The 17,818-nt window shown below is 44.7% G+C and overlaps 2 protein-coding genes across 2 annotated transcripts in view; both read right to left on the reverse strand.

Moving 5' to 3' along the window:
- The window catches only part of LOC117263068 (uncharacterized), a 33,111-nt gene extending 24,602 nt beyond the window's left edge, over window positions 1-8,509 (reverse strand). Inside the window, exons 1-2 of the mRNA XM_078175992.1 lie at window positions 8,349-8,509; window positions 8,144-8,244 (exon numbers count right to left, since the gene is read on the reverse strand). Coding sequence (XP_078032118.1) covers window positions 8,144-8,186 — 43 coding nt within the window. The 5' untranslated portion in view covers window positions 8,187-8,244; window positions 8,349-8,509. The remainder of the gene's footprint in view (window positions 1-8,143; window positions 8,245-8,348) is intronic.
- Window positions 8,510-9,138: 629 nt separating this feature from the next.
- On the reverse strand, window positions 9,139-16,579 carry LOC144458315 (uncharacterized). Its single transcript, XM_078175795.1, has 2 exons — window positions 15,599-16,579; window positions 9,139-10,850 (listed from the first exon to the last, which is right to left on the reverse strand). Exons 1-2 carry the CDS (start codon window positions 15,627-15,629, stop codon window positions 10,348-10,350), a joined length of 534 nt encoding a protein of 177 aa, XP_078031921.1. The 5' UTR covers window positions 15,630-16,579; the 3' UTR covers window positions 9,139-10,347.
- Window positions 16,580-17,818: the final 1,239 nt, after the last annotated feature.

Consider the following 17,818-nt stretch of genomic DNA (forward strand, 5'->3'; position numbering starts at 1 on the left):
GTAATTTCTACCCTCAGATGGCGTAAATCCACCACTCAACCACCCAGCTCAGGTCGTCCATCCTCCAGGAGCCGACTGCTGCACACCTGACAGATTATAGAGGTAACTGAGGTGTTCTCTGAGCTTCACTAAGATTGTACGTTAGCTGCAGGAGGCTTTGTTTTTTATTGGTCTATTTAATAAATAAAGTAGGAGCATAGTACAGTAGGAACACCACAGTATAGCGAGAACACAGTGCAGCTGGAACACAATACAGAGGGAACATGGCGCAGTGGGAACACAATACAGAGGGAACACGGCGCAGTGGGAACACAGTACAGAGGGAACACGGCGCAGTGGGAACACAGTACAGAGGGAACACGGCGCAGTGGGAACACAATACAGAGGGAACACGGCGCAGTGGGAACACAGTACAGAGGGAACACGGCGCAGTGGGAACACAATACAGAGGGAACACGGCGCAGTGGGAACACAATACAGAGGGAACACGGCGCAGTGGGAACACAGTACAGAGGGAACACGGCGCAGTGGGAACACAGTACAGAGGGAACACGGTGCAGTGGGAACACAATACAGAGGGAACACGGCGCAGTGGGAACACAGTACAGAGGGAACACGGCGCAGTGGGAACACAATACAGAGGGAACACGGCGCAGTGGGAACACAGTACAGAGGGAACACGGCGCAGTGGGAACACAATACAGAGGGAACACGGCGCAGTGGGAACGCAGTACAGAGGGAACACGGCGCAGTGGGAACACAGTACAGAGGGAACACAGTACAACGGGAACGCAGTACAACGGGAACACAGTACAGAGGGAACACAGTACATCGGGAACACAGTACAACGGGAACACAGTACAGAGGGAACACAGTACATCGGGAACACAGTACAACGGAAACACAGTACAACGGGAACACAGTACAGCGGGAACACAGTACAGAGGGAACACAGTACAGAGGGAACACAGTACATCGGGAACACAGTACAACGGGAACACAGTACAGCGGGAACACAGTACAGCGGGAACACAGTACAGAAGGAACACAGTACAGCGGGAACACAGTACAGCGGGAACACAGTACAGAGGGAACACAGTACAGAAGGAACACAGCACAGTGGGAACACAGTACAGCGGGAACACAGTACAGCGGGAACACAGTACAGCGGGAACACAGTACAGAAGGAACACAGCACAGTGGGAACACAGTACAGCGGGAACACAGTACAGCGGGAACACAGTACAGAAGGAACACAGCACAGTGGGAACACAGTACAGTGGGAACACAGTACAGCGGGAACACAGTACAGAGGAAACACAGTACAGAAGGAACACAGTACAGAGGGAACATGGCGCAGTGGGAACACAGTACAGCGGGAACACAGTACAGAGGGAACACAGTACAGAAGGAACACAGTACAGAGGGAACACAGTACAGAAGAAACACAGTACAGAGGGAACACAGTACAGAGGGAACACAGTACAGAAGGAACACAGTACAGAGGGAACACAGTACAGAAGGAACACAGTACAGAGGGAACACAGTACAGAGGGAACACAGTACAGAAGGAACACAGTACAGAGGAAACACAGTACAGAGGAAACACAGTACAGCGGAAACACAGTACAGAGGAAACACAGTACAGCGGGAACACAGTACAGCGGAAACACAGTACAGAGGAAACACAGTACAGAAGGAACACAGTACAGCGGGAACACAGTACAGAGGGAACACAGTACAGAGGGAACACAGTACAGAGGAAACACAGTACAGAAGGAACACAGTACAGAGGGAACACAGTACAGAGGGAACACAGTACAGCGGGAACACAGTACAGCGGGAACACAGTACAGCGGGAACACAGTACAGAGGGAACACAGTACAGCGGGAACACAGTACAGAGGGAACACAGTACAGAGGGAACACAGTACAGAGGGAACACAGTACAGAGGGAACACAGTACAGTGGGAACACAGTACGGCGGGAACACAGTACAGCGGGAACACAGTACAGAGGGAACACAGTACAGCGGAAACACAGTACAGAGGGAACACAGTACAGAGGGAACACAGTACAGAGGGAACACAGTACAGCGGGAACACAGTACAGCGGGAACACAGTACAGCGGGAACACAGTACAGCGGAAACACAGTACAGCGGGAACACAGTACAGCGGGAACACAGTACAGCGGGAACACAGTACAGCGGAAACACAGTACAGCGGGAACACAGTACAGCGGGAACACAGTACAGAGGGAACACAGTACAGCGGAAACACAGTACAGCGGGAACACAGTACAGAGGGAACACAGTACAGAGGGAACACAGTACAGCGGAAACACAGTACAGAGGGAACACAGTACAGCGGGAACACAGTACAGTGGGAACACAGTACAGAGGGAACACAGTACAGCGGGAACACAGTACAGCGGGAACACAGTACAGTGGGAACACAGTACAGAGGGAACACAGTACAGCGGAAACACAGTACAGCGGAAACACAGTACAGCGGGAACACAGTACAGAGGGAACACAGTACAGCGGAAACACAGTACAGAGGGAACACAGTACAGCGGAAACACAGTACAGAGGGAACACAGTACAGCGGAAACACAGTACAGCGGGAACACAGTACAGCGGAAACACAGTACAGCGGGAACACAGTACAGCGGGAACACAGTACAGCGGGAACACAGTACAGCGGAAACACAGTACAGCGGGAACACAGTACAGCGGGAACACAGTACAGCGGGAACACAGTACAGAGGGAACACAGTACAGCGGAAACACAGTACAGCGGGAACACAGTACAGAGGGAACACAGTACAGAGGGAACACAGTACAGCGGAAACACAGTACAGAGGGAACACAGTACAGCGGGAACACAGTACAGCGGGAACACAGTACAGAGGGAACACAGTACAGCGGGAACACAGTACAGCGGAAACACAGTACAGCGGGAACACAGTACAACGGGAACACAGTACAGAAGGAACACAGTACAGAGGGAACACAGTACAGAAGGAACACAGTACAGAGGAAACACACTACAGAGGGAACACAGTACAGAGGAAACACAGTACAGCGGGAACACAGTACAGAGGAAACACAGTACAGAGGGAACACAGTACAGAGGGAACACAGTACAATGGAAACACAGTACAGAAGGAACACAGTACAGAGGGAACACAGTACAGAAAGAACACAGTACAGAGGAAACACACTACAGAGGGAACACAGTACACCGGGAAAAAGGCGCAGCGGGAACACGGCACAGCGAGAAAAAGGCGCAGCGGGAACACGGCACAGCGGGAACACGGCACAGCGGGAACACGGCACAGCGGGAACACGGTGCAGCGGGAACACGGCACAGCGGGAACATGGCACAGCGGGAACACGGCGCAGCGGGAACACGGCACAGCGGGAACACGGTGCAGCGGGAACACGGCACAGCGGGAACAAGGCACAGCGGGAACACGGCGCAGCGGGAACACGGCGCAGCGGGAACACGGCACAGCGGGAAAAAGGCGCAGCGGGAACAAGGCACAGCGGGAATACGGCGCAGCGGGAACACGGCACAGTGGGAAAAAGGCGCAGCGGGAACACGGCACAGCGGGAACAAGGCACAGTGGGAAAAAGGCGCAGCGGGAACATGGCACAGTGGGAACATGGCGCAGCGGGAACATGGCACAGTGGGAACATGGCACAGCGGGAACATGGCACAGTGGAAACATGGCACAGCGGGAACATGGCACAGTGGGAACATGGCACAGCGGGAACATGGCACAGCGGGAACATGGCACAGTGGGAACATGGCACAGCGGGAACATGGCACAGCGGGAACATGGCACAGCGGGAACATGGCACAGTGGGAACATGGCACAGCGGGAACATGGCACAGCGGGAACATGGCGCAGCGGGAACATGGCAGAGTGGGAACACGGCACAGCGGGAACACAGCACAGTGGGAAAAAGGCGCAGCGGGAACACGGCACAGCGGGAACACGGCACAGTGGGAAAAAGGCGCAGCGGGAACATGGCGCAGCGGGAACACAGCACAGTGGGAAAAAGGCGCAGCGGGAACATGGCACAGCGGGAACAAGGCACAGCGGGAACACGGCACAGTGGGAACACGGCACAGTGGGAAAAAGGCGCAGCGGGAACATGGCGCAGTGGGAACAAGGCACAGCGGGAACAAGGCACAGCGGGAACACGGCACAGCGAGAACACAGCACAGCGGGAACAAGGCACAGCGGGAACAAGGCACAGCGGGAAAAAGGCACAGCGGGAACACGGCACAGCGGGAACACGGCACAGCGGGAACAAGGCACAGCCGGAAAAAGGCACAGTGGGAACACGGCACAGCGGGAACACGGCACAATGGGAACAAGGCACAGCAGGAACACGGCACAGCGGGAACACGGCACAGTGGGAACACGGCACAGCGGGAACATGGCGCAGCAGGAACAAGGCACAGCGGGAACAAGGCGCTGTAGCACCTGCTGAAATCCAGTCATAGACAGCGATAACGAGAGAGCTAACACAAAGCTGTCATCATCGTAATGGTCCGTGGTCATTTTTAGTGTTTTTCACGTGTTGTATTTTAAGGAACTTCTACAGATTTAATAGGATTGACTTCAAACATGGATTGTGGGAACTCGACTAGTTTGTGATCTACCTCACGTTAAAGGGAACGTTTTTGTCCTTTTGATGTTTTTTTGTTTTGTTTTGTTTTTTCGGAAGGATGCGCCACTCAGAGTGGCAGCAAGTCTGAGTAGCTCCTGTTCTGAGTCGTGTTTGTTTCGGTTTTTAATGACTGTTAATTTTTCCAATGTGATGACTGTCTCCAGTGTGAACCTACCTGGCTTCTCTACTAGGGGTGTAAATCACCAGCTTCATCACGATACGATATTATATCGATTTGTTTGGATGACGATATGATGTTTGCCGATATCACAAAGTCTGTCACGATATGATTTCGATTCGATTCAATTCAGGAGCCTGCGATCGATATGACGTGATACCATATGCCCATCTAACACAATCATTTACATCAACTCACAAAAACAACTACAATATGATTTGACCATTTTATTTCTGAGCTCTTCCAGGTATCAGGCATTTAAATGAAAAACAGTATTCTTCTGTAACAAAAAATAATGAAAATAGACCTGTTCACTAAAGTCTCACGTTTCTCATGTTTAAGTGAATTTCAAAATAAAGGTGTATCTTTAAGATGACGATATAGATCGATGTTTTTATTTTGCGTCGATGTAATCGAATCGTTAATCAACGAATCAATGTATCAAGTATGACTATGACGCCACTATTGTTTACATTCCACCACAGGCAGCAACGGCAGTGGCGTGTGACGTCATCCATGAAACTGAAAATCCATGAGACCCAGCACCCTTGTGCATTCATTGCAATAACGGGGGATTTTAACAACACCACTCTCTCCTCCAATCTGATTGGGTTTGTTCAGTATGTGGACTGCCCCAGCAGGGAGAATAACACACTGGTTTTGTTTTATGGAAATGCCAAGGACGCCTACCGTGCCTCTGCCCCACCACCTCTTGGCAGATCAGATCATAATCTGGTCTCTCAGCCTACATACAAACCTTGTGTATTAAAGTTGCCTGTTACAACCCGCTCAGTCATGAAGTGGTCCCCACCAACCAGTGAGTCTCTCAGGGACTGTTCTGAATGCACAGACTGGACTGTACTACTGGAGCCACAGGACAACAACATGGACATGGACAGTAGGGTGGATATTCTAAGAGAATATCTAAACTTCTGTAGGGACACTGTGATGCCAGTAAAGACTGTACGCTGCTCCCCCAACAACAAACCCTGGGTCAAAAATAACATCAAACAGCTCCTCAACCACAACAAGTTGGCATTCAAGCAAGGGGACAAGGAGAGGCTGAGGGAGATTCAACATGAGCTGAAGGTGAGACAGAGACAGGTAAAGGTGGACTACAAAAGAAAGGTGGAGAGTAAGCTGCAGTAGAACAACATCAGAGAGGTGTGGAGGGGAATGAAGAACATCACGGGCTATTCAAAGACGAATATCCAGGTTATGGATGGTGATGTGGACAAAGCCAACAACTTCAACCTGTTCTTTAACAGGTTTAATGGAGGGGGCAGCGTTCACCTTACCGCTGCATCCATCCCCCCTTCCACAGTGTCACCTGCTGCTCCTGCTCCTGCTCCACTGTCACCTGGAAGTAGCCCCTCCCACACTACTGTCGCTACAGCTACAACATCTACCACCTACGGCCAACTACCACTGTCCTTTACAGCAGACGATGTGAGGGCGGGGCTCAGGAGGCTGCGTACTGGGAAAGCTGGGGGCCCAGATGGAGTGTGTCAAAGGCTCCTGAAAGACTGTGCAGCCCAGCTAGTGTAGCCCCTTCAGTGGATCTTCAACAGGAGTCTTCAAACTTGTACCTTTGCCCAAAGTGGGGTGCCCGGCTGAGTTAAATGAATACCGACCGGTGGCCTTAACATCACACATTGTGAAGACCCTGGAGCGCCTGGACTCCCGTTTCCTGAAGTCAGAGGTCGCTGATGCTGTGGACCCCCTCCAGTTTGCCTATCAGGAGCACACAGGAGTGGAAGATGTGGTTCTTTACATGCTGCATCAGGCCTACACCTACTTGGAGGAGCCAGGGTGTTGTGTCAGGATCCTTTTCCTTGCTCCACAGGGAACTGATTTAGCACTGTTCCTGTTTACACTCTACACAGCAGACTTTAAGTACAACTCAGAGTCCTGCCACATACAAAAATACTCTGACGATACAGCTATTGTGGCTTGTATCAGGAGTGTTCAGGAGCAGGAGTACAGGGACCTTGTGGATGGCTTCAGGGGCTGGTGCAGTCAGTGCTGTCTCCACCTGAACACAGCCGAAACTAAGAAGATGGTGGTGGAGGTCACACCATCAACCAGTCTCCATACAGGGGGAGGACATTGAGGTGGTGCACACCTACAAATATCTGGGGGTCCTCCTGGATGATGAACTGGACTGGTCTAATACTGACGCCCTCTACAGGAAGGGGCAGAGCTAGGCCTGTCACAATAACAAATTTTGCTGGGCGATTAATTGCATCAGAAATTATTGCGGTAAGTGATAATGTTACGTAATATTGTGCTTTTAAGACCATTTTTATTATTGTTGTAATTTTGTTGTTTTTACTCTTCCTTTTGTATTTACTTTGTCGGTGGAATGCCTCTGCAAAGACACTCGCTGACAAGAGCTTTCCCTCCATTCTTTACGCTAAGGAACTAACTCACCTGGCTGCCAGACGATGCACGGCAGTGAATGCTCTTGTGGAGAGAGATGAGGAAAACAAACATGCATGAATATGGCAATCAATCGCGTCCGGAAAAGTTACCGTGTCCCTTTAAATTTACCATGCAATTAACCGACTTATCGCATATCGCGACAGGCCTAAGCAGGTCCTCTGATGTGTGTGTGGAGATGTTGACCATGTTCTATCACACAGTGGTGCCAGTGCACTTCTATACGCTGCAGTGTGTTGGGAACAGACAAAAAAAACCAAACATTTGGACAAGCTTGTTAAAAAAGCTGTCTCAGTGCTGGGCAGGAGACTGGACCCAGTAAGAGCTGTGGTGGAGAGGGGCCCACTGAACCAAATGACACACACTCTCTCCACAGAGGAGCAGCTGCTGCAGTCGGCTCGTCTCACTGCGTTGATGAACAGTGTTTCAGGAGATCTTTCACCCCCACAATGTTGAGACTATTTAACACCTCCTGAATCCAGTCTCTCTCTCTCTCACACACACACACACACACACACACACACACACAACTGGACTGTGTAATGGACAATTTTATCTTAATTTCATGTCTATTTTCAGGGATGAATAAAGTTCTTTCTATTCTATTAATGTTTTTTTTATCACTGATCAAATTCTTGACAGAAGTCGCTGCTACTTATTTGTGTTATAGGCTTTTTTTCATCATTTATTGTGATTTATATTTTATATGTTTCCTGTGACCTCAGAGCGCGAGTCTCCCCCTCATAAATAACGAACAGTCCCTAACCTGAGTCAGCAGAGTGACTGCAGCTGTCAGAGAAATGTGGAGCAGAGGGAGTAAACAGTGTCACTTACTGTCCCCGTGTGTCCTCCAGGAGGACATCCTGTCTGGGTCCATGTCCCAGTGTCTCTCAGTCAGCAGCTCAGACTGTCTCCATCCTCCCAAAACACTCTCACTGACAGCAGCAGAAGGAATGAGACGTGTTAGCAGGAGCTAGCTGTGGCTAACGTTAGCAACATTAGCAGTGAAGCTGTTTCCGGCGGGAGAAAGAAAACAAACCTGCTCTTTGTAGTTTTATTTCAGCTTTGAAGTCCACATCCAGCTGTCTGTGACGTCACAAGGTCTTTACTAAACTAAACTCTGCAGCCTTTTCACTCCGCCGTCCTCCGCACGAGACTAATCACTACTGTAGGTTCCGGGGACGGAAGGGTTAGAGGTCGGACCAACCACTTCCGGGTAATCGTTCTTACGCCAAAAGTGTTTTAATAATGTCAATAAAATAAATGGTTTTGTTGTGATGCTGCCTCAGACAATGAGATAATAATAATAATAATTAATGTAACTTAAATACTTAGTGTGTAAGGACAGTTAGTGAGTGTAAGTGGGAAACATAATTATTATATAATAATAAACATAATCAAAATCATTTTTTAAAAAGACCACTTACTCAGAAGTTGTTGTTCCATCCAGAAGGATTACGGGTCGGACCAACAATTTGTAATAAACAATAATAATAATAATGATGATGAATAATTTTGTAGCTGTCATGCTGTCACAATCAAACATATTATTATTATTATTATTATTATTATTATTATTATTATTATTATCGTCATAAAATACAAAAATTTCAGAATTTCAGTTACAGCACGAATTAATCAAGCCATACCAGAATCTAGCTAGCTTAGCATGCTAACCAGAACTACGTCTTCTTCGGATTTTTTTCAAGTGGCCAGCAAACAAGAGTTAAAGCTCATTACCACCACCTACTGATGTGGAGTGGACCGACGATTGACACACTCTGTGATAGGACCAGGAATCACAAACACAAAACAAATAGGGTCAGGTCTGAGATTTTATCAGTATTTTATTTAATCATAAAAAACATGAATCTGTTAAAATAATCATTTGATAAAAACTTCCAACATTTACTGAAGCTGATTTCAAAGTTAAGTGTTGATTAAATATTTGCCAGAATTCAGCTTTTTGCTACAAAGTTCACAGGACGTGTAAACTGGATCTCTTCTGGTCTCGAACACTAACGCCGAATACTTAGAAGGAAAATTCAGGCAGGATAACATGGTGGTGACGGCGTTGGAGTGACTCTGAGGAGAAAGTCAGACAATCATTCAAGTCACTTAGGAGACAAAACAGACCTGATGTAACACACGTTATCTTCAGGAGTTATAGAGTTTACGTAATCCTGATTTTCCCTTGAATGCATCGTGGGCAAGTTTTAGGTAGTCACCCAAAGTGCCTGCGCAAAAAACTCCTCCTAACTATAACAACCCCCCAAAATCTTTTTCTTTTTAAAGGAACACAAACTGATGTGAGGCAACTTAAAGGAGCAACTAATAAGGTTGTGGGCATGAAGAAATAAGTTTGTTCTAAATTTATCAAAAAGAAAAAATATTTGGATCATCTTTTAGACTTAAACCTAATCCACAGTTAAACCTGCCGGTACAAGAAGTGCCTGTTGAACAGGAAGAGGAAACCAAACTCCTCAGGGTGAAAACTGTTGGTCACAAAATAGTCACGGTCAGGAGCCCTGCAGATTCAAACACCAAATCAGAATCAAAAACACACTTCCTGTTTCTTGTCTCTCTAGAAATCACCATCATGGCTGTCATCAGTCTCAGGCTTGTAAATGTGGATCTGAGTTCCTGTCTGGTTCTGGTCCTCCACAGTCCTCTCCATCAGCTTCGGACTGACAGCCGTCACACTGATGATCTTTGGGCTGTTTGGGCCACGTGCTGAACAGTTTCTCTCCCATGTGAGTTCTCATGTGCATCTGTAAATGTCCGCTGCATCTAAACGTTTTCTGACAAACGAAGTAGCTGAACGGTTTCTCTCCTGAGTGGCTCCTCGAATGTTTCTGTAAACTCTGCCTCCATCTGAAAGATTTCTCACACACAGAGCAGCTGTACGGTCTCTCTAATGTGTGGATCCTCATGTGTATCTTCAGATTCGTCTTCATGGCAAACCCTTTCCCACATATGGAGCAGTGAAACGGTCTCTCTCCTGTGTGAGTTCTCTTGTGTGAAATTCAGAGTGCTGCTCAGAGTGCGGGAAATCCTTTCCCGCACTCTGAGCAGTGGAATGGTTTCTCTTCTGTGTGACTTTTCATATGCATTCTCGGAGTCCCCTTGCGGCCGAAGAGTTTCCCACACTTGGCGCAGCTGAAGGGTTTCTCCCCTGTGTGAATTGTCATGTGCATCCTCAGCGTCCCCTTGCGGCTGAACTGTTTCCCACACTCGGAGCAGCTGAAAGGTTTCTCTCCTGTGTGGATCCTCATGTGTCTGTTCAGATCCCCCTTAATGCCAAATTTTTTCACACACTCTGAGCAGCTGAACGGTTTCTTTAAACCTGACTGAGGTTCTCTTGTCTCCGTCCAGTCGTCACTGTCGTCAGTCTCAGCTTCAGAAGAGTATGCGGGCACCTCCGGTTCCTCCTCTTCCTCTTTAATGTGTGGGGGCTCTGGGTCCTCCTGGTCCACACTGGAGCTCCACTCCTGCTGCTCCTCTTCACCAATGATCACTTTACGGACATCCAAGGGTAAAACTGAAACAGACGGAAGTTAGAAATGTGTTTCGATGAAAATTTGAAATGTTTTAGTCAATGTTAATTCAAATCGTTTTATGCCTGGTTCACACTACATGATATCAGCCTGGTTACAGCCTGACGCAGTGTCGTACAGTGTTGGCTCTGATCGTGAACGACAATGAGTGTCGTATATGATAATCTATTGTTTCATCTAGTGTAGTGTGTCACAGTAGACGACAACCGACGCCTCACAACATCTCGACAGAAAGTCTAGCATGTTTGATTTTCTTTTTTTCGTCCACGACTTCTCCCGTCACAGCCGTCACTTTGACCAATAGGAACGATCTGTTGCCGTGGAAACTGTAGAACAACAACAGCCCAGCCTTTTAGATATTTCCTGTAGGGACGTTAGCACACAGAGTGAAAAGGAAACAGCAGAGGCACTTTATCAACCCGCTGAGTATTGCCATTAGCATCAAGCTAGCAGAGAATGTTCTGTCTTCATAATGGAGGATATAAAGGAATCAAACTCACGGATAGTGTCTGGGCCTTTACTCAGCACAGCTGCAGAGGCTACCAGCTGCATCTCAAACACACTACATTTTTACCTTTGGAGCCAGCAGTAAGCCTTCAGACATGGTACCTAGACCCTCGGTGTGTTCAGACAGTCCTCTTAAATGTGGGCGGGGTTGTTGTCACTCACTGCTCCGTCCAGCACTCGCTGTATTTCCTCATCAGCGGTGACACAGATGGAAGTCTGCACCTGGTTTATCGTCCACAGAACGAGGCTGCACGCCCACATTTTCACAACAAAATAGAACAGGCTGCAGTGAGAGTCTCTCTCCATGGGATATTTAAAAATAGCAGCTTTGTGCATTTAGTCCTTCTCAGGCAAGCTCAGGGGTTTAGTGTTGCTGTAGCCCACAGGAAGTGAGGATTAGAATATATGACCTTCACATAATCCGCTCCAAATTCATCTATATTTTTAAAGTCATTACTAAAAGTGTGTGTCATATAAAAACTAAAGTGATGGTCAAAGTTGTCACAGTGAAATTTAAGGTGTGCTGATGGATTCACGTCATCAACTCATGCATTGAGTAACATTACAAGTTAACGTTCCACCTTAAAAGTTGCCGGCAGTCGGCCCAGTGAATGAAGTTATTTTTTCTCAGACTCCAGCTGCTGTGAGAGGCAGCAAAACATCCTTTCATTTTATAGTTACAGTTTACTAATAAAACTCTCCACAGTATGAACAGTGGTTACATGAGCCTCAAAACCAGACACAGCTCAGCCCTGAGCAGAGTGACCGTCCTCGCAGTGGAAACGGAAAAAAAAAATGTACTGAACTGAACTGTACCGTGCCGTACTGCTCGGTGAAAACAGGGCTATAGTGACTGTTGGAACAGACAGAAATGTCATGTGGTGTGTACCAGGCATTAGTTCAACAATTCCAAAAGTTTTAGTCGATAAAAATTCAAAACATTTTAGTCAATGAAAATTCAAAAAGTTGTATTGCGTAAAAACTCAAATCCTTTGTCATTGAAAATTCAAATTATTAAAGTCGATGAAAATTCAAATAGTTGTAGTAAATGAAAATACGAAACAATTTAGTCGATGAAAATACAAATCGTTTAAGTCAATGTTAATTCAAAAAGTTTTAGTCAATAAAAATTCAAAATGATTTTGTCGATAAAAATTCAAATTGTATTTCATAAATAAAAATTCAAAACATAAAAGTTTTTAAGTTTTTAAGTTTTAAAATTTGAGATTGGTAAATTCTTTAGAAAATTTGGTAGTATTAAAGTGAAATCCAGAAGAACAGAAGAGGAAAAGGTAGAAACAAGAATGACCTGTTTATCTCATAAAAACCCAGACGCATTATCAGAGGAGGAAAAATTGGAACTAGCTAACCTGCAAATTAAACAAGTTGAAAAAGGTGCATTTATCAGGTCCAGAACAAGATGGCTTGAAGAAGGGGAGCAAAATTCACACTATTTGTTTAATTTAGAAAAACAAAAATGGGGTTATTACAGATGACCACAATATAATATCCAATTACTGTAACTTTAACCAAGATGTATATCTGTAAGTTTTGCCAAGTCTCAGCCGATTCCTTTTTGAACTCTCTGACAGTTAAATCTATTGAAAAATATGACATTGAGTTATGTGATAAACCCATCACACTAGAGGACATAAAGAATGCAATATCTCTTTTAAAAAACAACAAATCACCAGGAACTGATGGACTGATCTCTGAATTTTACAAAACATTTACTGATGAGCTGGCTCCTTTCTTATTGAAGTTTTTGTAGAAAGCATAGAAAAAGAACATCTCCCAGCCACTACGACTCAGGGGTCAACTACTTTAATACCCAAACCCAACAAAGACGCATAATTTATTGACAATTGGCGCTCGGTTTGTTTGCTTAATAATGATCACAAGATATTTGCTCTGATATTGACTGAAAGACTTACGATGGTGTTGGACTCGATTGTTGAAGAAACGCACTCGGGGTTCATGTCAAGAAGACACATAATAAATAATATCAGACTAGTCCTGGATATCTTGGATTACCCGCAGTTGTTTGAGGATAATGGTTTTATTTTAGTTTTAGACTTCTACAAAGCCTTCGATACGGTGGAGGAGCAGTTCATTTTACAATTGTTAAAGAAACTTGGATTTGGTAATTATTTCTCTACAGCTCTCAAAACTCTTTATAAAGATGGTAATAGTTCTGTTAAATTAATGGGTGGTACATCCCCTAGATTTAATCTGTCAAGAGGAATCAGACAAGGCTGCCCCGCCTCCCCATATCTCTTCCTGTTCGTAGCTCAGCTCTTAGTGGATCTAGTGCTGTAAGAGGTAACTCAATTGGCAGACGATACCGCATTATTCTTAAATAATTAAAACCAAATCTCTGTTGCTATTAAAATTATTCAGGAGTTTTCAATGGCCTCTGGTCTGTCTTTAAATATTAATTTATTAAAGGTGCTGTATGTAAGAATGTGGCCAAAAGAGTTACTGCACTCAAATTCAAAATACTGCCGTGAGTCGTGTTCGCCCCCCCTCCCCTACAGATTTGAGGTTGCTGGACAGCGGCACGCTGGAGCCTGATTTGTTTGCCCATGGGCGGCTGCCGTGGCAGGGCCGTGCCATCACGTCCTTGATCTTCGGTTTTCCAGCGGATTGTTCGAGCAAGTCCGGCTTCTCTGCTGCTAACGCTGCTACCGGGATACAGCGGAGGAGCCGGCTGCTAATGCTATGTACCGGGACACTGCTAACGCTGCTGCCGGGATACAGCTGAGGAGGAGCCGGCTGCTAATGCTATGTACTGGGACACTGCTAATGCTGCTTGCCGTGCTGCTGTAGCTCAGTCGTAACTGTAACTGATGCTGAGACTCTACTGACTGTGTGACTGGTAGACGGCGGTGGGTGGCGCAACAGGTCAAAACACAAATTCAAAACATAAACATGATTTGCAGACTGTAAAAAATTTTTTTTAAATGCGAATATTCTGGCTGTGCTATTGTTGTCGGTGAGATCAGTATGTTATATGAACATTATTCCTTAGTCTCTGTGACATATTAGGAGGATTTTATGACTATTTGCTTTAGATTTCTTACATATAGCTCCTGTAAGTGTGAATTCATGGCTATTAAGGAGTGCTCTAAATCTACCCTTTTCAATAACCCAATAAAGAATGAAATTCAATATTTAGGAATATCATTTACTAAGGATCAACAGAGGAGAAGTGCTTTGAACTCTATTATGCAAAAAACCCAAAGAAAACTAAACCAATGGATTTTGCTCTAAGAGGCAGAACATTATTTACTGAAGCAGAGGGAATCTCCCGATTGACGTGCTGCTTTGGCTCTTCATCTGGACAATACATTATTAAAAGAGATGGACAAAATGCTCTTCGATTTCGTATGGAAAAATAGGACACATCATTTGAAGAAATGTTCACATAAACACAGAACTGAAGCTGTGTTTATGTGCTGTACCTGTGAAAGTTTGATTCATAACTGCAAAATATTTTCATAACTGTGCAAATCGTTTTCATTTGTTCACAAAATGTCATGCACAGCTACGGTTCCTGTACAGGTTCAAAAACGAAATGCATTTGTTCAAATATTTTTTACAAATTCACAGATTTGAATGCAAACATACAAAACTTTTCCACACGTTTACAAGACTTATGAAACACCTTTTATTCCATATATATTGGCCACATGTCATATTCATAGATGTAAGTTCACAAATAGAAAACCTTGCTTTGTTGCTTTTGATTAACATCAAACACATTCATTCAGTCCAGTTCTCTCAAACACCAAAAGCAATCAGAGCTGTGACATATTTATTATGACTATTTATTCTTTTTCAAGCACTGATCAGGAGTGGCACCTTGAATTTCGTTGTGTTAATACACTGTATTCAATGCAATGACAAATAAAGCTTCCATTCTATTCTAAATATATTTTACACTGTGCAGCCTCGAGACCTGTTCTGTCCTGTCAGAGTAAAAGTACTTTAATCATTCTTATTAATATGATGCTCACTGTGTACTTTGTATATGAACTTTATAAATAAAGTTTGAGGGAAAAAAGCTGGTTTACTGATGACTGCCGAGCTGCTAACGAGCTAACTTCAGCTAATGTTAGCCAGCTAGCTGTGAAGCTGTCACGCTCTGTAACGTCACAGCTGATGTGTGACGTCAGGTTCAAATGTGAAATAAGCTTTATTCATCAGGAGAAAGAAAACCAACCTGCTTCTCTCCGCAGCGTCATGTCGGACATGCTAACACATGCTAGCTGCGCTCTGTCTGAGAGACCCGGAAACACTAAGGCAACTTCCGCTACTCTTCTTCTTCTTTTTTAAAATAAACTTTATTAAGAGCAATATAACAGTACAACTCAAGATTGATCAAATATTACAAACACTTCAGTATTAATATTGTACAAATTAGATATGTGAAAAACAAATGAATACAGAACAATAGCAGAGTGGCGTCACAGAGAGTCAACACTGGAAAAATAAAAAAAAAAAAGAAAATAAATAAAAGGAAAAAACACAATTAGGATCTGCTAAATAATAAGACTGAATTGTTTAAATAACCTGATAGTTTTAGTTAATTTATTGTTTTTAAGTTAAGTTTTCAGTAATAATAATATAATAATTTATATGTTTATTAAAGGAGGATATTCGTTTTGCCAGATCATTTTTTCTATGTAATATTTAGCTAAGATGTTAATTACATTTATGACGAATGTTTCTTGCCTTTGATGCTCCATTTCTTTCCCAGTTTGACCATACTGTCCTTCAACCTTTTCCTTTCTGTAGTGAAATTCCTACATCCAAATAAAACAAGTTCAACAGTTTCCCTACAAGTGTCACATTTACCTGATTCTCTCTTCTTCATGATAAACAATGTACCATGTAGTCCTGTGTGTCTTGTCCTCGTGAAAGTCACATCTTCTTTCCTACATTTCCCTCTGGACCTTTTAACTCTGACAGACCTTTGTGTCATTACCCCATATTTCCTGCCATTTTGTCTTAATTCCCTGATGGATTATTGATTTTGCTTCTCCTCTCCCAAAACAAAGATCTAAAATATCATTTTCATTTTTGTTTAATGCACTTTTAGCCAGTTTGTCCGATATCTCATTTTCCTCCATACCTGCATGCACCACGATCCAACAGAGGTGGACATCTATCCCAAGATGCTGAAGGACACTTCTGATAGAAGATCTTCTCGAGCTGTTCGTCCAGATTGAATACTCTGCATTGTAGCTGCGGAATCTGAACATATCACTACTTTAAGTGGTTTGACCTGCTCTACCCACTGAAGACTGATTATTATTGCTACCATTTCTGCCATGAACACTGACAGCTTGTTTGAAATGCTTTTGATCATACCTTTATCAGATTCTGCTCCTACATGCTCATTATCTGGGTGTTTAGATCCATCTGTGAAAATCTGCAGGTAGCTGTAATGGCTGCTCTTCAGATATTTTTGAGCCAGATATCCTATGTTCAGGTTATTCTTTATCCACTCTGTTTTCTTGTCTAATATTTGCAGGTTAACTTTGGGTTGTGGAAATATCCATGGAGGAATGCTGCTAATTATAACTGCTGGACTATGCTGTATGGAATCTAATTTGTACTGTTTCACCTTCTTGTTAATTTCCCATCCAAACCCTTTACCAGTAAAAGTTACGTACTCCCAACAGTTGTGCAGAACAGATGAAGCAATAATACCATTTCCTTTCCCCTGAATTCTTATCCAATATTCATTCATCTTCTAACCGCTTCATCCTCTTGATGGTTGCGCGGGGGCTGGAGCCTATCCCAGCTGACATCGGGTGAGAGGCAGGGTTCACCCTGGACAGGTCACCAGACTATCGCAGGGCTGACACACAGAGACAGACAACCATTCATGCTCACATTCACATCTACGGACAATTTAGAGTTATCAATTAACCGAGTCCCCAATCTGCATGTCTTTGGACTGTGGGAGGAAGCCGGAGTGCCCGGAGAGAACCCACGCTGACACGGGGAGAACATGCAAACTCCGCACAGAAGGGCTCCCACGCCTGGGATCGAACCAGCAACCCTCTTACTGTGAGGCAAGAGTGCTAACCACCACACCACAGTGCCGCCCTCTTATCCAATATGTTCATGATAATTCAGTTCTTCTTAAATACATTAATAATAATAATAATAATAATAATAATAATAATAATAATAATAATAATAATAAATGTCGCATCCTGTCTGATTTTTGTAAATTACTTTTTGCAGCTATATCATACACCATACATCCATAATCAGAGCCTTGTGTATGTGTAGTGATGCCTCTGTCAGCTCCCCATGCCAGACTGGCCAAACACCTCATGAGCTTTAACTGAAACGGGTGTGTTTGTGGACCCAAATGCAGTACCAGGCTCGCAGGAACAGTTGGTAATGACTTTTATTAGCACCACAG

Source organism: Epinephelus lanceolatus, chromosome 16 (assembly GCF_041903045.1).
Source record: "Epinephelus lanceolatus isolate andai-2023 chromosome 16, ASM4190304v1, whole genome shotgun sequence".
In the NCBI taxonomy this organism is placed as follows: domain Eukaryota; kingdom Metazoa; phylum Chordata; class Actinopteri; order Perciformes; family Serranidae; genus Epinephelus; species Epinephelus lanceolatus.